Source organism: Psittacula echo (genome assembly GCF_963264785.1).
Source record: "Psittacula echo genome assembly, chromosome: 2".
NCBI lineage: Eukaryota > Metazoa > Chordata > Aves > Psittaciformes > Psittacidae > Psittacula > Psittacula echo.
In genome coordinates, this window is record NC_137737.1 from 155,985,742 (window position 1) to 156,011,333 (window position 25,592).

At 43.3% G+C, this 25,592-nt stretch overlaps 1 protein-coding gene across 1 annotated transcript in view; it reads right to left on the reverse strand.

Moving 5' to 3' along the window:
- Nucleotides 1-25,592, reverse strand: part of COL22A1 (collagen type XXII alpha 1 chain) — a gene marked incomplete at both ends in the record, with an annotated part of 204,329 nt that overhangs the window by 154,484 nt on the left and 24,253 nt on the right. The window contains one exon of the mRNA XM_080611527.1: nt 7,584-7,658. Coding sequence (XP_080467653.1) covers nt 7,584-7,658 — 75 coding nt within the window. The remainder of the gene's footprint in view (nt 1-7,583; nt 7,659-25,592) is intronic.

Consider the following 25,592-nt stretch of genomic DNA (forward strand, 5'->3'; position numbering starts at 1 on the left):
GACAATCTATTAGTGTGTTTATAGCCAAAGGATTGGTTGCTTCTTGAGCAATGAATAGTCAAACATCGGTTTTATTTCTTTGCAAATGCACTGGAATAAGAAAAAGTCATGGCTTGTTTAACTTCTAGGAGAAAGCAAATAAAAATAGTATTAAAATAAAAAGCCTTTAGGGATGGATTTATTTTTACCTTTTCAATAATAATCTGAATACTTCATATGCACATTCCTGTGCAAGGTTAACCCTTGTTAAGTCTTTTATGTGAATGCAGAAGTTAGAATTTGTCTTTCACTGGGAATGCTCAGCTTTTACCCCTCTTCTGTCTGCAGTACTAAATTCTTAAGTAATTTCAGCAGTTTTTCTCTGTGTTTGCTGATGTCTTTGAGCAGCTCAACCAAGCTATCTGCTCCAGCACAGACCTGATGCCTCACACAGAATCATAGAATCATAGAATAGTTAGGGCTGGAAAGGACCTTAAGATCATCTAGTTGCAACCCCTCTGCCAACACCTCACACTAAACCATGCATCATCAAGTTATTTAGAGTGCCAGAAGTCCACTGGGATCCATGATGTTGAGTAATAGCTACATCTCTGGCCATATTAAGAAAAAGATTCCTTTAAAACATGGGGGGTTTATTCAAAGGACTGAACCCAGCTCTGCTGGTGACAGTGTGGTTATGTGTACTTTGCAGGATGCTCGAGTGTTTCCAGGCTTCTAATCCAATTGCACTTTGGTAGCACCCTACCCTCTGTTGAGGTGATTGTGTACTTTTGCTTCTCAACAATTTAGTTTCCATAGAAGGAAAAGTCCTTGGCACATAAGCTGAAAACACCACCATCCGCACCCTGGATTACTGGGGAATCTGGACACCAGGCATGCCACAATGCACAGGTTAGAGCTGGCTCATAGGGCTGCAGTGGCTACACTTAGCACTTAGTAGTCATAGTTGACTTATTGGTAATATTTTGCCTGCTTTACCTGGTTTTCTTGGAGTTACTAGGTAATAAGATGTCCTTGAACATGAGTGAATCATTTGGCAACCTCTGAAAAACTTCAAAGGTCTTTTAAGTGCAGTGATCTAGGCTACAGTGCTGATATTAGCTATTGCACAGTACGTAGACTCCTAGAAAGCAAAGCTAATAGGAACTTGCTAGGGTCACCTGCACTGGAGGCATCACATCTACCAGCCCAGAGGACAAATCCACCATATAACACAGGTCCACGAGCAGTGACATCTTCCACTAGACCAGGTTTCTCCAAGACTTGTCCAGCCTGGCCTTGAACACTGCCAGGGATGGGGCAACCAAAACTTCTCTGAGCAAACTGTGCCAGTGCCTCACAGTAATGTGATAGCAAAATGACTGTGCCGTGGCACAGCAAAGCTTCATGCTTCCACCCCAACTTCTATAAACATCATATCTGCACCCAGTCCTCGCTATGTGTAACATTGAGGATGGAGAGGATGGCTGGTGTTCGCACAAAAAGCCAGGTTCACCGTCACTGCCTATGTGCAGTCTTTCCTGGTGATCACTGTGTCTGTGCATTTACTGGCTGAAGACAGTGATCTGTTACAAATCTCTGCAGCTATTCATGGATTTTCCACTTGCCTCTCAGGGGCTTCCTAAGGATACTATGAGAGGGACAATACTGCCAAGTGCAAAGGGAGGCCAAAATTACTATCACAAAGGCACTACAAAACCACTTTTGTCCCCAGGAAGACATCAGTCTAATGTGCTCGTTCTGCAGGTTCAACAGCCTGGACACTCCAATTTTCTCCTCCTACCATGTGTTTTAGTGGGCAAATATAAATAGTCCCAGGGATATTGTAATTAGCTTGTGAGTCACCAGCATCTCTGGAATGCAAAGCCTGTGCTGCCAACTGCAGGATGCTGGAGACATGCTGCCAGTTAAACACAGCCACTGCAGCCTGTAATTGTAGGGTACTCGTTTTACAACCAGTGTGTCCATTGTAAAATGCCCAAACATCTTTTATAGAGCTACAGAAAAACACAGAAGTCACAAATATGCCGGTGTTCTGCCCACTGTGCAGAGAAGTTTCTGAGATGGGGAAGAGACTTAGGGGTTGAGGTCAGTCAGTGGTAGAATCATAATGCAATTTCTTCTGTTCTTCACAGATACAGCCTGTGCAACTACTTAGGAGTTCAAGCTCTCACACTCCCTCCTCGCCCCACTAACACCACCCAGTGTGAGATGTTTAATGTCCTGTAGGGGCTGGAATCATTAACACCTCCCCAGGGTTAATTTTTCTCAGCACTTCATGGAAACCTTTGCAGGTCTTTATTCCTATGGCAGATTCTCTCTGAAAACAGCACTCAGTATCTGTTGAGTATTATCCCTTCTTGTGGATAATGTTAAGGACTAGAGCTCAGCCCATTCTTAATTCTAGGGATCATCCAGATTTCTTCAACCAAATTCCATACCCTGCAAATATAGTGTAAAATACGAGTAATTTAAAGTGCTAAAACACCAGGATGTATAATTTGTTTTCAGTGACTTTCGTGTGTTGTTTTGATGCAATATGATGGTTCATAAAAACACACAAGAGGGACATCTTCAGGATGCAAAATACTATCGTTGTGTTTTCCTGCCTGGTCATGATTAATAGTAGGCCATAGTCCTTTGTTAAATGCTGATGAAACCAAAATGACAGCTCAGCAATACAAGTGGTATTAACAATTACAGCTGGGGTTTCAATTCAGGACATACGAGTTAAACCTTCTTCTACCTTCATTTGTCTACTTGATAAAAAACCCATCATAGTACCCACAAGGATGCTGTAAGAATTTTGTTCAAATTATCATTAAGCATTGCTTTAAAATATCAGACTTCCTGGGAAAGAGTGTTTATCCTCATATTCTAACCTGATTTCTTGCTTTCTTTCAAAGCTGCCTGTGTAATTTCTAATGCACGCAGCAACATTTATATTCTGAATTTATGTGTTATGAACTGTTCAGCAGATGCTGCCTCACTTCACTGCCAAAATTTGTATCAGTAGTAAAGTTGCCTATACATTCTCACCTCATGCAATCCTATTCCAGTGTAGCAGTCCTCACTGAATATTACAGCTCATGATTTCTTATTTAAATACTGTGATACCAGAGGGTCATAGAATACAATCATCTGCTATGAGAGGACTCATGACTATCCATCGATATTTATCTGTCTCCATTACTACTACTTCTCTTTTTGTTCCAGTACTTCATATCTCTGACAGCTTGAAACCTTCTTCTAATGTCTTGAATATATCTTAAATAGTTGATACCCATTTCTTGTTATATTCTTTGTCCTGTAGCTTGAGTGATTCCCCTATCTCCCTCCTGCTGATCTATTAGCAGAAAGCAGTAGTATCTCCCCATTCCACCTGCACACTGCAAGATTAACCAAACCCAGTTCTTTAATCTCCTGTTTGAAAATAGTCTCCCTGGCTCCTGAACACAGTAATAGCTCCTCGAGGCTGAATCCATCTTTCCTGTGCTAAGGAGGTCTGAGCACAGTTCTCCAAATAAGCTGTAACCAAAGCCCTGTCAATGCTCACGAATTCTTCACTTTCTCTACAAGACCTACTTTACCTTGTGCAATAATGACCTTTGCTTTCCCCCCAGATGTACAGTTTAACTTACAATCGTCTGCTAAGACACCATCAGTTTCCAGACTATGAGTTTATAAAACAAAGTCCTGTTACTGATCCATAGGTACTGTAACAGACCTTTAAAACTAATAGTCCTAAATCAGCTGGAAAACCCTCCTGGGTTTTTGAGGCCAACCAGTTCCTCCTTCAAGGATATTCTGATTCTAATCTATGCAGTAAACTCACAGAGAAGATTAGACCCTGATGAAGTCCACCCCTGTCTGCCCTCTGGCTTGTTATTCCATTTAATTATCATCTTCCTGCTGGCCAGTTTCTGGCTCGCTTTACAATGTTTATTAATCTCCACCCTTTTTCACTTTAGCAGTAACTTTCAATGCAGTACTCCAACAAATGCTTGCCAAAGTCCAGCTAGATGAGATTTATTTAGTTCTGTTTGTCTAAAGAAACAAAATCACCTGTCTTTTGAAAGGAAAATATTGGTTCAGTCTGTTGGCTCTCCTCCAGCTCATAATGTGTTTTCTGATGCAGTTATTAATTTGGTTATGCATGGAGCCATCCTCCCTACCCTCACCCCTGCTGGCACTGGTGATGCTCTATGTGAAACAATTGGCTGTGCCATCTGCTGGTGCATTTCACCCAACAAAAACATAAGAAAAATAATTTCCATAATGACTTTTGTCGCTCTTATCTTCAATTGTAATGTCTTGTTCTACTCTGTGATAGGGAATCATAGAATCACAAACTGGTTTGGGTTGGAAAGGACCTGAAAGCTCATCCAGCTCCAACCCCTGCCACGAGCAGGGACACCTTCCACTAGACCAAGCTGCTTCAAGCCCGGTCCAACCTAGCCTTGAACACTGCCAGGGATGGGGAAGCCACAGCTTCTCTGGGAACCTATTCCAGTGTTTCAACACCCCCATAGTGAAGATTTTCTTCTTAAAGAGGTATTTAATCTGAGAAACTTTTTCATAGTCTTCCTGGTCCCCACAATGAGATTTGCATGAACTTCCACTTGATGGAACATGGAACTGTTGGAACAAGTCCAGAGGAGGGCCATGAGGATGATCAGGGGACTAGAGCACCTCCTGTATGGAGACAGGCTGAAAAAGTTGGGGCTGTTCAGCCTGGAGAAGAGAAGGCTGTGTGGAGACCTCAGAGCAGCCTTTCGGTATCTGAAGGGGGCCTACAAGGATGCTGGGGATGGACTCTTCATCAGGGACTGTAGTGACAGGACAAGGGGTAACGGGTTAAAACTTAAACAGGGGAAGTTTAGATTGGATCTAAGGAAGAAATTCTTTACTGAGAGGGTGGTGAGGCACTGGAATGGGTTGCCCAGGGAAGCTGTGAATGCTCCATCCCTGGTGGTGTTCAAGGCCAGGTTGGACGAAGCCTTGGGTGGCAAGGTTTAGTGTGAGGTGTCCCTGCCCGTGGCAGGGGGGTTGGAATTGGATGATCTTAAGGTCCTTTCCAACCCGAACTATTCTATGATTCTATGGCTGTACTTTGCGCTCATCTAGACACAAGGTTGCGCAAGACATAGCTATGAAGTTCTGAGTTAGGAGCTTGCTGGGCAAGCATCAGCTTTGGTTGTCATGAAGTTTTCAAGTGGAGCACAAGACACAGGCGTTAACTTAAAATCCTGGAGCATGTGAGGCTGCTGCTCAAGACTGAAGTGCAGTCCTCTTTGGGGCAGAATACAAAAGCCTTTCATCAACTAACAGCACAACACATCCATTTGGAAGACGAAACAGAACATTGAGCCAACAGAATTTTTCCGGTGACTTTAGCTGGTAAAAGGCAGTGATTTTCTGTTGCAATTGGAGCCAGGGCCTCAGAGTCTTTAAAAAATGCTATAAAGTATGTAAGGAGTAAATGAGGAGTGGAACAGCATTTTGGTCCTATCCTGATCAACCATCTCCAGCAGTACAATGACCCTAAGCAGACCCAGCATATCAATTCAGTTTTCTCTAGGGAAGAGGCTTACATCTTCCAAGTCACCAGGAAGAGGAAGCAAAACAAACTGTTGTTGTTTCACCATATAGGAGTAATCAGAAGCTTCTACAAATCCTCTTGTATTGCTGGAGAGGGGGGCCACAGTTTCACTTTAATCAAATACTGTAACAATCCTGTTATTAAGACACTGCATGGCACTGTGTCTGCTTATACTTTACAATGAACAGAGGTACCCTAGGTCAAATAAACAACATCCCTATGCTATCAGTCTAAACAGGGGAACAGATGTTGCAATACAGGAAATTGTTTAGATATTAGGGGAAAAAACTATTCAGTGGAATAGTGGTGAAACTGGAACAGTTGCCCAAAGGACCTATGGAATGTCCATCTTTGGAGATACTCAAAACTCATCGGTATGAGGCCCTGAATAACCTGTTCTAACTTCAAAGCTGTCCTAACTTCCAAGTAAGCCCTGCTCTGAGTGGGAGGTTGAACCAGATGATTTCCATAGGACCATTCTAATCTGGACTAGTTTATAGATCTAAGAGAGCAAAGTCATCTTTCAAGTCAAAATGCTGAATATTGACTTGCTTGCTAGGAGGTGAGCGGGATTTGAAGGTTAAAGAAAAAATAAGTCAAATACTTTACAGAAGAGCATAAATATATGCATATAGATATATAATTATATGTGCATATGTGTATCTACGCCTCACTCAGAAGTTTTGTGCCAGACCTGAAGTGGGAGTCTTCAACAGAATATAGATAGATTTTTGAAGCCAGATAAAAGCACAGAGTCTATTCATTAGCACTTGAATTAAAATTGAGATAAACATGAACTAGCCATAGCAGCCAGTTACAATTCCATTCTTCTGGAAAAGCCCACATAGAAGATGATCATATCCTATGGAAGAGAGACTTCTATGTGAGGAGGGACAAAGTCCATTTTGATGGATTCAGATCCAGTTTCCACTACAAATAAGTTCATTCAGAATCAGTAGGGCTATTTGCTGAACAGCTTTACTGTGTTTGCACAGCCCAGTGACCACAGGACTGTCAAAGCAGGTTAATGCAAGACCTAGGAATAGACAGCAGTTGAAAATGGGTGGTTTGGGATTATGAGTTTGGGTTTAATAACCAGAAAATGTGTTACCACCTAGCATTCTCACAGGCTTAGATGTAATCAGACTGCAGCCAAAATAAGCTGCCTACAGACTGCACAGTTGGAACTGGTATTTTGTGCAGGCAGTGAAAAATCCCCCACTGAAAAACTCTGAGCGAGTGGCAGAGCTGTCAAACCTTGACCATTTCTACTCATAATCAAGTTGCAGAAGGGCCTCTGGCTTCCCACTGCAGTGGCTTATGTTCTTGGGTCAGCCAGGGATATTCCCAGTACATCCTTGATGGGCAGGTTTTCTATGCCAGCAGCTCAGACAGTCTTGGGGGGCTAGAAAAGAGGCACAGCCATGTATATATCTAACAGATTAAGTCCTTCAGCTGGCTGGCAAGATATATCAGAACTCACAGAAAAGCAGAGGTATCACCAGACTGGTTTTCCTCTTGATCTTTCACCAGCATGTCAGAAATGTTGGTTCTTCTTGGGACTTTTTCCATTTTTTTTTCTCTTCTATACACATATATAAGGACTTCTTCAGTGGTAATTACCATTGTGCTTGGATGTCCCACAACAATCAAAGATCGAATAAATGGACATTAAAGTGCACCAAATGTGGAGTGGTAAAAAAACAAAGTAATTTCCAAAACTTATTGCATTTCTTTATCTACTACACTAAGCTCCATTGTTGTTTTAATTTGCTGTCATATCAAAAGAAAGCTCATGATTATTTTGCTGTCGACTGCCAAGAGGTAACTTTTTTCCAGCCCCGCAGTTTCTAATATACTTTCCACCACCAAATACATGTTGGAATAAGAAAATGTCAACTAGGAAAAGTGAAATGAATCAGAGCATCACTCTAGAAATGCACAGTTATAGTATTTCAAGTAGGAAAGTGAGTCTTTTTACCTGGAATCTCATCAGTCCCCCCACTGGTGTGTTTGAATCGGTCTCCTTCCACATGGACATTTGGACAAAGGACATCTGAAAAGCAAAAGAACCAGTACAAAATTATCACAAGTAAACACATCATTTTAGAAGCTATAGAACTAACAAAGACTAATCTCCTGGGCTTTGTCCAATACTTGCACATGGTCCTGGAGCAGTAATTCTGTCCCCAGTCTCTGCATGCCCTAAATGCCTTGCCTTTATCCTAGCCCCTAACCGCATGCTGGGCAAGAGACACAATACACTATGTCTGGTTTTAAGGCACTTTTGGTGACTGACCAGCCAAGAAGCCAAACAGAATAGATCAATCTAGCCCACCTTCCTGTATCTTACTGCCTTACGTGTGATTCACCTGTTAATGTTCCTTCAGGTCCATGACTATTTATGTGTCTGCAACTTGAGTTTGTTCAAGCAGAAAGCAGAGTTAAATATGACTAAAACTTTGAATATTCACCCCTACACACAGGTTTCAAAACAGTAATGAAAATACCCAGCCTTCGTCAGCCATTTCTTATGCTCCCAATTAGTGTCAACACAATTGCAGGTAAACGCTTTTCTGCAGAGAATTGTCTACCCATCCACCTCCTTCTTGCCATATTTTTGTAGTAACATATATTTATGCTTTGTTTTCCCAGATCAACGGGTAATTGCACACTTGTAAACAATGGAGGCAGGTAGCCCAAGGAATCAGTGTAATGAGAATATAAAGCTGAACCCTTGACTTTCACCACCTGCACAGTCCCACATTTATGTCCTTTCTCTAAGTTAAAGAACAACCAGATGGGGACAGCCAAGTCCCACTCCTTCATTTGCCCAGTTGGAGACATGCTAATATACATATTCTCTGCAGTTGCAGTACTCAGCTTGATGCATAATGTACCTAGCATCATCTCCAGCTGGTGTTTAGCACATTATTCCTTCAGTATCATTAATTGTTGTGCTTGTAAAGGAGCATCAAGGACCAACTGCTCCCTGAAGGATGGAGAGCCAGGAACTGAAGGCAATGCCCTCATCAGTGGGGCACAATCTCACAAGGGTCTCTGAAGAATTGCTACAGAAGGTCTAACTTGTTTGTGAAGCTACGTCTACAATCATGAGGCAAAAATGAGTTTTCTGAGGGCATTACCAGTAGGACTTGCATCTCTTCTGCTCATGGCTCTCAGTAAGAAACAATCCAATATTCCATAGTGTTTGCTTAAGCCTAGCAATGAAACCAGGTATTTTTCCTGCTTTATTGTGCTCATAAATATACAGTCTAGATTATCAACTGCAGGTGAAGCACTCAGTTCAGTTGAAGAAACACGGACTTTAGTAGACATTGCCAGAAGCCCCAAGAGCCAATGCAGCAATCGGGAGCAAATGCATTCACAACCACTCCTTTGCTGCAGCAGTGAGTGAGGCCAGAGATTGGTTACTCATGCAACTAATTGTTTTCCAGGGCATTTCAGATTTTCTTTGGACATCTTTAGGGCTGCTGCTTCCATAGATAAAATTCAGAATAGTCACTTTTTTCTTCTATTCACCACACCAGGAGCCAATACTGACTGATACATCACTCAAACATGCTTATGTCTTAACACCCGACATGTGAAACCATGTGGTACTTTCACCTCCATCAAAGGTCTGCACAACTTCCCAATGCAATACCTAAGCTCTCCCTTGCAGGGTGAACTTTAAAAGCTGAAAAACTTTTAAGCCATTAAGGCTTGCAAAAGCCAAATTTAGGCCACCTCTATTCCCATTCCAAACTAAGCTGTACTGACAAAATATTTGCTTAGAAGTGTCAGAAGCCCTGTGCAGATGTTACACTGATCCTCTAAATGTTGGCTTTGCTAACAATGAATGCTCTTTTGGTTACAGGCACTGAGTCAGTGCAGTAAACAGCACTTCTGAGCCCCAGTCTTGGAACTAGAAGATGTGTGGCTAAATAAGTAAAGTAAGTACAGTATGATAAAATAAGGAATATCAGAAATCAAAACAAGCAAAATTTCCCCAGTAAAGAGTAAACAAATGGAAGATATGAATAAAATCACAAAATTATATCATTCATCTCTGCTTCCCAGGACTCCTGAAAGATATACAGGGAAGAATAAAACATCTCAAACACAGCAGCGTACGCCTTCATACAACAAGGAGCTAATGTCTGATCTATAGATATATAAATTATCACTCCAGTCTCTAATGACATCAACGATATCAGACACTCTCCAGCAGGTCCAATTAGAATGAGCCATGGCTCTCTAGCAGGGAAGTATAAGCCAGTGAAATCCTACTGGTTTTAGCTCCTGTTTTGGAACTTGAACCATAAAGCAAACTTATGTGCTTGGCCTTGGTTCAGACCTCTCTTGTCACAAGAAACAGAAATTCCAGCCTTAATATTGTTCATTTCTTCCATCTCTGTCCTTTAAATCTCTTTATTACTCTTAAAGAGCTGTGGCCTGACTTTGGACTTCATTTGTAAAATGCCCTGTGCTCCTTTTGGCTTCTCCCTTCCAGACTGCATCTAAGGCACAAGCATAAATAGTCCATAAGGGAAAGAAAATCATTGCAATGCTCACTTCCAGTTACAGAAAAACTCACAGGGGCACAAAAGAGGTTAGTGCTTTCCCATCTAAGTTAGTAGCACCTATAATAGCGTCCAAAGGAGCAGCGGTGCCAGACTGACAGCACATCAATCCATCCCAACCAGCCAATAGGTCTCATTGATACACCCAAGGCTGCATTGATATTAAAGGCAAGACTAAAGCTGTTCTTCTCCTATGAAGCCTTTTTGTGAGAGCCGTCATATAGGTGAACATTTTAACATTAAAGAGTGTTTATGCCTATTCTTTCTGCTGCTACCAGGCCAAACTTTGTGTGAAGACTCACAGTGCTTGGAGGACTTGCAACAATGACCACCCACTGCTAATGGCAGAAAAAGTATTAAAATCTGCACTGCAGCTACATCTCCTCTAATTTGTGAAGACAGATTTGCAAGAGAGAAGATACAACTGACTGACCTGAGCTTTCAGGCACTAGTCCTTGCTACATCCTCTCCCATCCAATTCTACACAAGCTTGCAGTTCCTTTAAATATACATTGTTTAAAACTACTTCCTTGTCATCAACTTTAGGCAGTTTCTGCTTCATCCACAAATTTCATCAGCAAAGATTTTGCATTTATGCCCATGTGGTTCATGGAAATTTTTAATAACACCAGCACTGCTATATATCCCGTTTACAATTGCACTAGAAATGATGAATTTCCACTGACACTTACTACATGGGATCAGTCAGCTCTTAATCCATTGTACAGTGTCACTTTTTAATGCAAATGTTATTGAATATGCAATAACAATGCATAAGAACAAAAGTATTATATCCAGGTAGTTACCATATCAACCGAACTGTAATTCTCCATAGAAAGAAATTAGTTTTGTTAGAGATGACCTCTTTCTCCTGAAATTGTAATCCTTGAATAGCGATACATAACAATTCCCATTCTGTAATGCTGTATTCACCATCTTTGCCATCAGTTATTATTTTGTTGTGAGTGAGATCAGGCAAGCTGGTCTATAGCTATACATATGAATCATTTTCCCTTTTTTAAGGGTGTTACATTATCATCATTTCAAAGTCCCATAATTAGTCTTGTACTAGCAAGTTATATCTACACAAGTTTTCAGCTGACACCAAGCTAAGTAGTGTAGCTGACACCCTTGACTGACAGGATGCCATCCAGAGGGACCTGACCAAGCTTGAGAAGTGGGCCCATGTGAAGCCCCTGAGGTTCAGCAAGACAAAGCTCCATTTCAGTGGGAATGCACCAAGAACTGATATGATACATTGGGTACTGAGAAACTCTAATCTAATCTGAGCTATCTACAGCTCCTACAGCTCTCTTGAATGCCAGGTTTAGGATGGAATGCATCACTCTCTGTCTGCACTGAATATTGACAGAACTTGATTATCTCTTTTGCAACAGATACTTCACTTTAAAGCAGGCAAAGTTGAGTGAGGCAATTCCCATCATAGACACACCTAAGCACCTAAAGGACTTGGGCCTTCCTATCCTTCATAAGACCATGAAATCCTCTTCTGAATCCTGCCCAGCACTGAACAAGCTGACTTGGTTTGTATGAGCTTCTTGTTCAAGGAAGCACAATGTAGTTTTCTGAAAGTGATCCAACTGCAGATAACAGCCTTTTCTGTAAGCAAAGCGTACTGAGGTCTGTTTGATAAGAACAAGCGATTTAAGCCTCACTTTTACATATCATCCTTCAGAATATTCCCATGAAAAAATCCCTAAGCTGTCAAATACTTTAGAATTAAAAGAGACAATACATTTTACAGAGTATATGCACTGAAAGAGACACGTCAGAGGAGCATGTCATCTCAGGAATTCTCACTAGTGTTAAATTAATATTAATAACATATTGTAGTGAAACTGTACTAACAGGGCTGCGAGTTTGGAAAAGAACAATGTGAATGATCTGAGAGTTTAAGTCTTTTTGCCTCCAAGCCATTCCAAAAGAAAGGCAAAGGAAAGGGATAATGAAAACAGAAAAAGAAAAGGAGAAAAGAGCAGAAAGAAACAGGAGAAGAAGGGAAGGGGAAGGCGAAAAAAGGAAAGGGGAAGGAGAAAAAAGTAAAGGGAAAGGGAAAAGAGGAGAGAAAAGGAAAGCAAAAGCGGGAAAGAGGGAAAGGGAAAGAAGGAAAGGGAAAGAGGGAAAGGGAAAGGAAGCTCACATTAATTGACCACTGAGTGTCCCCTCTCCCCACAGGTTTATGAAGCTTCATTTCTATTTGTTCTATAGGAAAAGCATAACTATTGCAAGACCTGCCTTCTGCATGAGTCCAAGCTGAGTAGCTGTTTCCCAAAACACAGTTTTGAAGGCAACTTCCTCACTTGGAAAGCTTGGTTAAAGTCGTGTCCATTATAGCAACCTCTGGCCAGGAACAGTGTGATACTGCTGTCCCTTAGGGTTTTCTACTGAGAAGGATGCTGGGGAGGGACTCTTCATCAGGGACTGTAGTGACAGGACAAGGGGTAATGGGTTCAAACTTAAACAGGGGAAGTTTAGATTGGATATAAGGAAGAAATTCTTTACTGTGAGGGTGGTGAGGCACTGGAATGGGTTGCCCAGGGAGGTTGTGAATGCTCCATCCCTGGCAGTGTTCAAGGCCAGGTTGGATGAGGCTTTGGGTGCCATGGTTTAGTGTGAGGTGTTCCTGCCCGTGGCAGGGGGGTTGGAACTGGATGATCTTAAGGTCCTTTCCAACCCTAACTATTCTGTGATTCTGTGAAACCTTCCCAGTAAAGTGTTACCCCCAGCTGCCAGCGCTCCATCCTTTTGCCCTGAGGACTCTGCTGAAGCAGTTTCTTCATTTTCATTTTTATTCTTTCAAGAATAAGAAAGCCCTGAGCTACCAAGTGCTCCTCCAGGGACTTGTGTATAATGAATGCTGAACAAGTGTAGCTGTCAAGTTACAAGGATAAAGCAGAGAGGTGAAAATAGGAGCACAAGAAGGTTAAAGCAAACATTATTTATTACCATGTTTTAGGATTCCAGAGTCTCAGCAGCATCCAGCTACTGTCTGCATTTCCACCATCACTCCATTCCCATATCTCTGCTTCCTCTGACAGCTATCTTTAGCCCACCATAAATTCTATCCAAAGTTAAGGAAATAGCCTGGCAAATGCAGGTCTCACTAAATCATAGAATGGTTTGGGTTGGAAAGGACCTTAAGACCATCCAGTTTCAACCCCCCTGCCATGGAAAGGAATGCCTCACACTAGACCATGCCACCCAAGGCTTCATCCAGCCTGGCCTTGAACACCGCCAAGGATGGAGCATTCACAACCTCCCTGGGCAACCCATTCCTGTGCCTCACCACCCTCACAATAAAGAGCTTCTTCCTTAGATCTGGCCTGAACTTCCCCTGTTTGAACCCATCACCCCTTCTCCTATCCCTACAGTCCCTAACAAAGAGCCTCTCTTCAGCACCCTTGTTGGTCCCCTTCAGATACTGGAAGCTGCTCTGAGGTCTCCACGCAGCCTTCTCTTCTCCAGGCTGAACAGCCCCAACTTTCTCAGCCTGTCTCCATACGGGAGGTGCTCCAGTCCCCTGATCATCCTCGTGGCCCTTCTCTGGACTTGTTCCAACAGCTCCATGTCCTTCTTATGTTGAGGACACCAGAACTGTAAATGCAGGTCTCCCAAAACTTTGGACCAGACTTTATTTTCAAGGAATAGCTCTTCTTTAGCCACTGTCCAAAGATGAACTCTGAATCTTGTACGCTTTTCAGAGCTGAACCATAACAGCCTTGCAAGAGAGAGAGATTTAGGGTATATAGGAGTGGGAAGGCACCCACATAGAGCAAGTTTCATTTTTGATGTAGTTAATATTGACAGCTTCCCCCCTGAAGCCTACACTTAAAGGGGAAAGGCCCAGTGATAAGGTTTTTCGTTAAGAAGATTTCATGAAAGCAGTTTCTCAGAGGAGCTTTCTCAGACCCCATTAGTTCTGCTCTTCAATTATTTAGACAGTTCACTGTGCAACAGTTCCTCCAGCACACTTAACTCCCTGCAGTCACTTGATGATGAAAGTGATGCCTATATATAGAACTACCTTTATTTGTTCCTTTATAAAACACTGTATATGGACCATTATGAAGCCTCACCATTTAAAGAGGTGGGGGTTTTTTTCCTCACTCTTTTAAAAATACTTCTTCTTTTAAAACACCTCCACACTCTGTCCATATCCTAAATGCTTTTGGCAAACATTCATTGTCAAATATTCTTTCCCAGCAAATGAACCAACCCTTAAGTGCCACCCACCCTTGGAAATAAATCCATAAGGAAAAAAAAAGGGGCATATTTTTTCAACTGCAGTGGTGGAACTGACAGTGTAATGATACTGCAATTGCTTCTATACTAACATTATAATTTGGAGCAAGGTGTAGGTAAAACAGAGCATCACAGCAATTACACGATTCCACCTTGCGGTTTAATGCCTTATGAAATTCTCACTCCCATTCCGAGATCACACTGTATGACAAAACTGTGAAGTTTAAAGGCCATTGGTGCCAGGAATATCACTCATTCGTTGCTACAGGAGCCAAGGTGGATTCTGCCTTTTTCCCTTTAAATAAGGCCAGCATTTGTTCTGGATGAAGTTTCTGTATTTGCACTTCTGTCTTCACAGTGATGGGCATCATAAATGCCCACAATGAAAAGGGAAGAACAAACCCTCCCGACAACACAGCTTGCAGGCTGAGCAAACACAGCTACAGCCCACCCTACTCCTCATAATATCCCAAGGCTGTTATATTTTTCCACTAAAACATTATTGCAAAAACACATCAAAACTCAGCTGAATTGCTCTCCAGACTTGCCTGGCTTCTGAGTAGGTCCCAAGTGACTGTACTGGGAATACAGATATCAGCATTTGCAGGGCTCCTTCCCTCTTTTATCAACACGGCAGCCAGAAAATGTTGTCCTCTAACCACATATTCAGTGCCTGGCACTGTTCAATACATGTTATATTCCACACAAAGGGCAAGAGAAATTACTACTAGGTTTTATACACAGCAAGCATTCATGCAGAACACATGTAAGGTCCCATGAAAGAGGATGCTCTTCTTCAGCTCTGTCTACACGAAACAAGAAGCAAGGCTCCTTTAGAGGGCAATTCAGAGCAGAAACCTAATTTATGTGCCTTGATTCACCTCTGAAAAAGCTACTCTCATCCTATTGGTTACATGGGGAAGCTAAGGACACATGATTTCCGAGTTAAACATCTATCAAAGGCTCCACAGTTATATCCATCCAATTAAAACAAGCATGGTTGGGTGCATTTCTGGATACTGAGGCCAAGACATGTTCTAGCCCATGTCTATGCTAGCAAATGGTCAGACTCCAAAACAAGGCAGCTGCTGACCATGAACACTCCCTGGCACGTTATGAGGACCCATCTGGGCCCTAGAAATGTTCCAACAGAGTTTTAGCTTGCTTGGGCCAAAATGTGCCGGACACCGGTGCAGATGAGTACATTATACTGCGCAGAAATGCTTCTGGCCACATTTATTGTTACCAGTTTAGATACAGCCCATAAATATCACCCTTTGCTAAGAGCTTAGTAATAAAGATCAAAAGGAGCCTCTTGGGCACAAATGTTAAATTCATTTTATGGTCACAGGTCACCAATCTTTAAATGCATTCAGTTCAAACAAGAAAGTGAGAAAGGGACTGAGTGCACAGACAAGAAATGCTGTATGCTGTTTAAGTAGGGACAGGGGAAATGCAGGGAGCTCTGGCATTTGGAAAACACATGAAGTCTTTTTGAAGGTGAAAACAAGAAAACAAAAGGTAAATTCTTCTCCTACATTTAGTTCCTGTCCTGCGTCACTTACACTGGATCTGTTCACATAAATGTGAAAAATACCATTCTCCCCACAAAGGAGCAGGCTGTGCTATGTATTTATTCTCACCCTGGATACACGCTTCTGTGTCTTCTCCTTTTGCCACCATCCCCTGCCTTTTTATTTCTCTTTTATGTCTGTCCATGTTCTGGATGTTGATTCTAAAAGGGCCCATTCTGCTACAAGTACTCACACCCCAACAGCACATATGAAGTGAAAACTACACAACCACATCAACACAGGGACCACTGAAGAGCACAACAGCCCTATCTCCAGGTAGATCCCATCCTCTAACCCTCAGCCTATCTTCGGATGTTCTTTAAAACTTCCTATCGAAGCTCCTGAATCTTGGTGAGGATTCATCTTTCCAAAGGATACCTACTCTTCAGGATTCACTGGTAGCCTCTCCCCATCTAACACACCCACACCAAACACAAGAAACTTGTTGGACGGCTGACAGCAGACATATATTGTCAAGAGGACCGATGTAATTAGCATTATTTAAGTGAGCAGCATACAGAATTAATTTGCACATGCTCCCACGGGGGAATAAATGGCACTATGGGAACTATGAATATAGCACCAGGCCTCAGCACTTCCCAGCTAATTTGCTTGTGTCTGCCCCTAAACAAATACACAGACTGTGTGCCAAGGAGCTTGTCGGCAAACAGCACAAGGTTTTGAAGAAAGCAATTAGCAGCTGCAGTGCTTTCCACCCAGGCTGTGAACTGATTGCTACTCTAGGGAATGAGTCTAGCCCTTCCTCTGGTTCTCCCATGTTGGAAAAGACGTGAAGCTTCAGCCTCCAGTGTGCCTTATGCCAGTGAACTGCAGGGTTTCTACTGAGTAGCCCACCATTGACTTAGCAGATAAATCATACAATCATAGAATGGTTTGGGTTGGAAAGGACCTCAAGATCATCTAGCTCCAACCTCTCTTCCACGAACAGGGACTCCTTACACTAGACCATGTTGCCCAAGGCTCTGTCCAACCTGGCCTTGAACACTGCCAGGGATGGAGCATTTACCCCTGTTCCAGTGCCTCACCGCCCTCACACAGAATCACAGAATCCCAAGGGTTGGAAGGGACCTCAAAAGATCATCTAGTCCAACCCCCCTGCAAGAGCAGGGTAACCTAGAGTACATCACACAGGAACTTGTCCAGGCAGGCCTTGAATATCTCCAATGTAGGAGCCTTCACAACCCCCCTGGGCTCACAGTAAAGAACTTCTCCCCTATATCTAACCTGAACTTCCCCTGTTTAAGTTTGAACCCATCACCCCTTGTCTTATCACTGCAGTCCCTGATGAAAGTCAAGAGTGTAGAGTTTCCTAATTCAAGCACTGTCAAAATGAAGAGATGCCAAGTTAGGGTTTATAACTTTCTTTTAAAAAAGAAAAAACCTAGGAAGACTGAAAACATCATTTTATTTATTAAATTGCCATAAGAACAATGACTTGTCCAGAATAATAACAATAATTCCACCTACAGCACTCCATTACTTCATGGTTCTTCTAAAAAGTGAATTAATTAGAAGCAACTTGGTTCAGAGCTGACATCTTTTCAGCTGATCAATAAATATACACTAGTTGTTCCCAAATAACTTTCAAGAGAGAAATATAGCTCAAGGACATTCTTAAGAGGGACTCTGACTGGCATTACTCCTCTGGTATAATTATACAACTGCAAATTGAAGAGTATCATCTTCCATGTGGGTATTTTTGGGGTCTACTGCAATGGGGGCTTTGGGACTTTAACCAGCAGTGGTATAATTATATCACAAGAGCAAAGCAATGAAATTCCCATACAAATTCAAAACTAGGCTCTGGATTTGGTTTTGTTTTGTAAAGAAATCACTTTTGCAAAATTCAGGAGGTTTAAAGACTTTAGTTTTCTCTTAGAAGAAGCCAGGATAAATTAACCTCCAGGCAGAAGGGCCTGGATGCAACTCAGCAGACTCAAGAGTTTGGCTGGTTGCAGTCAACATCCTTCCACTACCTGAACTTGACTTTTCATAGCTAAGACATGAACTGGCCACGTAGAAGCAGAAAGTAATGGCAAGCATGTGCAAGGCCCATATCGCCTACTAGAGAAACCAATGTGACACTTCTTTGGTGGCACAGCTCTTCAGAAGAGATCTTTTAAGAACAAAGCCTCCCTCTGATAATCTTCACAGGGATAAACCTAGGGAATACCGATGGAAACTATGATTCTATGATTCTATGAAACAGTGTAGGGATGAAGTCATTGATCATGTGAGAACAAGGATTTGTCCCAGACCATGTACCAGAATGCGGAATCAAGCCCAGTGCCTTCTTCCTTAAATGCAAAGAGTTTAAAAGGGTCATTGGCATTTGGCATCTTTACAGATTTAAAGACCTTTAAGAGACTATCTGTGTTTTACAGCTTTCAAACACAAAAAGCCAGGCTGAAAGCACTGGGTTTACTTCTCACTTATGGTTTGAAAGATAATTTCTGTCCAATATTAATTTTATCCAAATAGCCTCATCCACCCTCCAGTTCCCAGTGTTACCAGGCCCATACTGTCTAAGGAGGTTTGCCTAAGTCCTGGGATCTTTACTGTCATGGGCACATGCAGGAATCTCTCCTCTGAAGCCTGAAAGCAGCTGAAAGAAAAGCAACCAAGTGGGAAGTGCGTTTGAAGGCATCTGCCCCCTCTTCTCTCGGCTACACGAAGGAAAGCAAGCACTGGGGGGCTATCAGTCAAAGTAGGCACAATCTGAGCTCTGTTCCTCTACCCAAGTACACGTTTCAGATTCCTCTTCTTCCTGCCCTCCTGCTCCAAGTTTTCCCTACTCAAAAATGACAATAAATCATTTTTAAGGAATATAAAAGAGGTCTGAAATGATGTGTCAGGGGAAGCACAGAGGGAGAGAGGGGAGAGGATCAACTCGGAGTACAAAAAGGAAACAATACAAGAGAGAGAAAGCACGTGAGTATCAATCAGCAACTACAGCCCTGCCACTTCTGAACACTGAGGTCTTCATTGCTCACAAAGAACCTATCCATGCCACAAAAGCTCCCATTTGTCATGCCCTGTGCCATAATACATGACTGCCACGCTGTGCAATACACCTGTGCCGTTTTAGTCATGTATTTGGAATGAAATAGTGCTATTCTTCTGCTTGTGTGCCAGCAATACAACCCAAGACTCCACACAGATATGCCAGGAGAAGTTAATGCTCTAAGAGTTCCAGCCTCACAGCCATGAAAGGTAGGATCTTGGTGTAATCATAGGCATCGCCATGGTTTCTCTCTTTGGAGCCAAGCACGCTGACTCTGTGAAGAACATGGTTTGCACTGATTTTTCAAAAGTATATTGAATAATAGACAGTTTGAACTGAAAACAGAACTTCACTTTGAAAAAAAAGAAAAAAGATCAAAAAGAGACATTTTAATAACTTAAAAACTTTTTTCCAATCCCATTCCATCACCAGAAACTCATCTAAGTTGGCTTTTCCCAGGAAGTTTCAGGCTTGATGAATTAGCATTTTCCCTATGACAGGCCTTTAATTAAGAGATCCCAAGACAATTTTGAGAGGTTTCTTTCCCTACAAGCCCATGCACCTAGGGGTATATGGTGCGGGAGTGGATGATTTTATCTGCTGCCAGTTAGGAAAGAAAGAGTTGAAACGGATGTTTAAATCATAAATAAAATGAAACTTGCAGGCAGAAGTACAGTATTTCAGCTCAAGGGCCTCTGATGAGTCCTGAAGGACAACCTGCAGCAATTGCTCTCTAGTCTCAGAAGGAAAAGATATTGTGGATTCAGGGAAGGAGACATTCACTGTCATCAAATGCCTCGGTAGCAGCTCAACAGAAGTGGTCTGTAGTGAAACTCATCTCCAGAAGGTGTCCTTGCAGATTCACTGCACATTTTAAAGCACTGATTCTCACTAGTTTGGTGTTGTGGTGGTTTTATTGTGTTTGTTTTGGTGTTGTTTTATTTTAGTTTATTTTGCACATCCCTAATTTGTTTTTCAAGACCCCTGGGACCTGCTTTTCAAATTTAGGCCAAGTAACAATTCCTTTTCTTCCTTTTGGACTTTCTTATTTGTCTAAGTGATGCTTCTGCAGAAGCAGAAGCAGATGCTTCTGCTGTGCATCCGTGAAGAGGGATTTCATGCTCAGGTCCTCATCTTCAGTCTGCATCACCTCATATGGGGATACACTGCGATCCTCCTCAGCACAATCTACTGTGCACAGCAGTGGGTGGACACAGTCATGCAGCATCAGGACCCCTGTAAGTCAATGCGTTTGTATAGCACTAAACCAGAGATGTTCTCCTTGCACCAAAGAGGCACACAGGCACTGAGAACTGGGCACACTCTACTGCTTTAGTTCTTTTTCCTACCCCATCTGTTACCTCAGATATTGCTCCCCCTTTCTGTGTCAGCAGAGAGGCAGATTATTACTACTGAAGTCAATACCCAGAAAAGCAATCCTTGGAGCTCTGCAGCAGTTATTTCCCACACTTCATACAGAGTGCTTTGGGCACAAGGCAAAATAAAAGCAGGGAAGAGCAGGGACAGAGCTTGGCTGGGATGTTCATGTGTCTCTACACACGAAGAAGGCACAGCTAGAAGTGCTCACAAATGCCTGGCAAAGTTCAAGGCAATCGGCCCTGGGTTTTGTGAGGGAGAAAAGCATCCCTACAGAAAGCTCCCTGAGGGTCATTACCAGTTGCCTGTAAGGTCCAGAAGCAATGGGGAAGGTGTGTGGGTGCATGCTACAGGGGAGATAGACAGCTATGCAAATCAGTGTGATCAGTGCAGAGCTGTTACTTGGCCCGAATCATAGCATCTGTTGCATCTGTGCCTTGAAGGCTGTGGGAAAATAGTATCACAGCTTTACTTAGTGGGGAGTTGCCCATTCAGTGAGGTTTGGCTTGCAGTTATACATTGCCAATGCAGAGGGAGAACTGGCAATGTTATCATAGGGACTGCAATGCTAACAGCTACCTTTTTCAGGATGGATTCTTACCCTCTTGAAGACAGACTTGAGCCTTAACTAAATGTGAGGAAGGTTTGTGCATGTTTACCTGAGCTAGTTTGCAGAAGTATAGACATGGGGAGTGAATATTTTATGTGCTGACCTGAAGAAGAAATTGTTTCTGGATGCGGATGGCATGAGAATGAGTTTGTGCTTGCAGAAGTATATGAGGGCACATACTGGGATGGGACTTTGCATGTGAAGGAAAGAACAGTGAGTGATGAAGTCTGTTACAAGATTACAGCTAGAAACATTACAGCTTTTCATTAGAGCTTTCTGATAAGATTAGCGATATTCTGTACAATTATCATTAGTTAGAATGGCCAAAAGCATGAATTGGCAAAAAATTCGCTATAAAAAATAAGCAGAATCCACATGAGAGGGGAATGCAGAGGATAGAAAATAGAGCTAAGGAAGTTAACCCATTTCTTTAAAAACCCTTTTTAGTAACTCCAAAACACACCCCACAATATGGACCAGTTGGCCCTTTGCCACCTCCTGCTTCAGGGAAATGGAAATAGGATCCATCAGCTCAGCAAATACCACTGGTGAACAAAGGCCCCAGTGCCAGGATTTGTTGGCACCGGCACCATTCCCACGCATCGCCGCACATCCCCTCCACAGAGCAGGACTGTGTGTATGGCATGTTGAGTCCAAGTGTCCCTGCCTGGCACTGGGAGCTTTGTCCTCTTCCCCTCCCTGGGTTTCTCAGAGGCCTGAGCTGCCTGAACCATCCAGGGAGTTCCCTCGCACACCAACCCGGCTTCATTGTGCTCTGCCCCAGTGAGCATCACTAATAACCGCAGATTGCTTCCTTTAATTGTGGCTCTGAATAACCCAGAGCGAGCACCAACCCCTCCAACAAAGGCAGAGCCACCCTCCCTGCAGCCACAGCTGCCACTCACACAGGTCTGTGCTGCTGTTCCACAAAAGCTGGTCTATTTGCATGGAAAGAGGCTATCACAAGAAACAGCTCTGAGCACACAAAGGCCAGCATGAATTCCAGGGAAGTACCCATAGCAGAGCATGCCTAGCATCCCGTGCCCACACTTGCTGAGTGCCAGTGGCTTGGCTGAGTTATTTTGTGCTGCAAGAGGATTTTCTAAGCAGCTGTGGAAGCCCAAAGGAATGTCATACACACTAGTGACGAGAATTAGTGCAAACCAGAGGGTGTTTTTTAGCTCAGAATACAAAACAGATCAGCTTTTCTCCAAGCCCTGGTAAGAAAAACACTCATTAGTGCTAAGTGTGGTGATTGGCCACCTCTCTTGCTTAGTTACTCATTCGTTAAAGTGAAATTAATCTGGACTTAGATCAATGTAAATGAGAGCAGAATGTAACTGAGTGTTTTGTTTTGTGAACACCCATCTGCTGCTGTTGCTGAGAGCAGAGAAGCAAAGCTAAAAGTGCAACACAGGACACCACAAAATAAGATCTATCCCTAATGATCTGCTGTGACACAGCGATACTTGCTGTTACGGCTGCTAGCCCCCAAAACCCAACCTGAGGATGTGGAGACATTTGTGTGAATCAGGAGGTTAATCTAGATAAGGCTTTGCTGGGGAGCCAAGGAAGGACGCAGGAAAGGTGGAATGCCTCAAGTTCCCTTTGTGGGGAAGTCAAAGATAGCCTTGGCTTGGTAAACACTGAGAAACACTTACATATAACCCATCACATTCTTGGCTTTGGCCATGAGGTTCCAGAGCTTCTGTATTTCATTGGGTTCCTTAACATAGCAGCATCTCAGATTAGACTTCATAGTTCATTGTACGAAAACCCAAATCCACACAGAAGAAGACACCACAGATGTGATGTGCATAAGTGATAGCTGTGCCACCACTATGACAGCATTTAGGACTAGCTGAGGGATCCATCCACACCACAAAATAGTGTAGTATGGCCCAATGCTTCCACACTCAAACATCCCATCTGCTTTACAGTGCTCAGCACCTCTGTATCTCTATATGAACCAAACTTTGGCCAGGAGGGCAGGAAGGCAGAGCCAAACTACTCTTCCCACTCCCATCCACCCAAACCTAGGATGCCACATTCCCACCGCATGTTAGGAAAAGGTTCCTAGCCTGAGCCTGTGTTATTCCTTGAACCATGTCTGGTCATTGTTTGAAAAGAGCTCATTAGCACAGAGTGAACCCATCCCACTGGGTGTCCCATGCACTATGGTGGGCCCCTGCCAGAGCCTAGGTCTTGTACTGGCAGTTATCTACCTTCCAAGGTCCTGTGTTAACACAGCAACCCTCTGGGTTGTATTTCTCCTTGCTCCCCTATGTGTGCACGTGTAGAGTCAGGCTCTCCATCACTATTACTCAGCATGGTCATCCACAGAGAAGGATGCTTTATTTAAACTGATGGCCTCCATCTCAGAGCTCACTCTGAGCTATCTAGAACAAGCAGGGAGGTGGCTGAGTTGCTCCAGCACTGATTACAATGGAGCACAAAGGAAACAAGTCCATATTAAGACCTGCAACAAGTTTTAACATAACTGATGGGCTTGGGCCCACTGTTTTCTTGTTTCCACGCTTCTCCAAAGGCATAATGGGCACTAATGTTCGTATTTCCTAATATATTATTCCACAGGTTGTTTGGGAATTTAGCAACACTAGTGTTCAATGTGGCATGAATTTTCTAAGTCAGTGCAAGGTCACTTACAACTCCATATAAAAAAGTAATTTAAAAATAAGATTGACATTCAGCCCAAAGCCAAGAGTGAAACATTAAACAGACTGGCAGTCTTGTTCTAAGGGAAGTATGTTTTAAGCTGTTTCCTTAGACTACAATCTAAGCCACAGTCCAGGAGGTTCCTCCAGTGTATGGATGATAACTTCCTCATCCAAATGGTGGATCAGCCAACCAGGAGAGGAGCGCTGCTGGATCTCATCCTCACTAACAAGGAGGGTCTGGTCGAAGCAGTAAAGGTTGAGGGCTGCCTTGGTTGCAGCGACCACGAGATGGTGGAATTCAGGATCTTGTGTGGTAGGACCAGTACAATAGCAAGTAGAATTGCAACCCTGGACTTTAGCAGGGCAAACTTTGGCCTTTTCAAGCAATTGATAGGGGAAATCCCATGGGCAAGGCTGCTTGAAGGTAAAGGGGCCCAAGATAGTTGGTTGACATTCAAGAATTGCTTATTCCGAGCTCAAGAGCAGAGCATCCCGACACGTAGGAAGTCAAGGAAGAGGGCCAGGAGACCTTCATGGCTAAATAAGGAACTGCTGGGTATGCTCAAGTGGAAGAGGAGAGTTTACAGGTCATGGAAGGAGGGGCTGGCCACTTGGGAGGAATATAAGGCTGCTGCTAGAGGATGTAGGAAGGCAGCTAGGATGGCTAAGGCCTCCTTAGAATTAAATCTGGCCAGAGGGGTCAAGGACAACAGAAAGAGCTTTTTCAAATACATAGCTGATAAAACTAACACCAGAGGCAAGGTTGGCCCACTGGTGAATGGGATGGGTTCCCTGGTGACAGAAGATACAGAGATGGCACAGTTATTGAATGCCTTCTTTGTCTCAGTCTACTCTGCCGGAGGCAGTCCTGAAGAGCTCTGTACTCCTGAGACCTCAGATGAAGTCAGGTCACTGGAGCAGTTTGCCTTAGTCGACGAGGAATGGGTTAGAGACCAGTTGAGCAATCTGGACATCCATAAATCCATGGGTCCAGATGGGATGCATCCGCGGGTGCTGAGGGAACTGGCAGAAGTCATTGCTAGACCACTCTCCATCATCTTTACCAAGTCTTGGGAAACGGGAGAGGTGCCTGAGGACTGGAGGAAAGCGAATGTCACTCCAGTCTTCAAAAAGGGCAAGAAGGAGGACCGGGGTAACTATAGACCGGTCAGCCTCACCTCCATCCCTGGGAAAGTGATGGAACACCTTATCCTTGATGCCATCTTAAGGCATGTCAAGGATAAGAGGGTTATGAGGGGCAGTCAACATGGCTTTACCAAGGGGAAGTCATGCTTGACCAACCTCATAACCTTCTATGAGGAAATAACATTGTGGATGGATGATGGCAGAGCGGTGGATGTGGTCTACCTTGACTTCAGCAAAGCATTTGACACAGTCTCCCACAGCATCCTCATAGCTAAATTGTGGAAGTGTGGTCTGGATGATCAGGTAGTGAGATGGACTGCGAACTGGCTGAAGGACAGAAGCCAGAGAGTTGTAGTCTGTGGGGCAGAGTCTAGTTGGAGGCCTGTATCTAGTGGAGTGCCTCAAGGGTCAGTACTGGGACCAGTATTATTTAATATCTTCATCAATGATTTAGATGAGGGAATTGAGTGTACTGTCAGCAAGTTTGCTGATGACACTAAGCTGGGAGGAGTGGCTGACACGCCAGAAGGCTGTGCTGCCATCCAGCGGGACCTGGACAGGCTGGAGAGCTGGGCAGGGAGTAACTTGATGAAATATAACAAGGGAAAGTGTAGAGTCCTGCATCTGGGCAGGAACAACCCCAGGTTCCAATATAGGTTGGGGAACGACCTGTTAGAGAGTAGTGTAGGGGAGAGGGACCTGGGGTCCTGGTGGACGGCAGGATGACCATG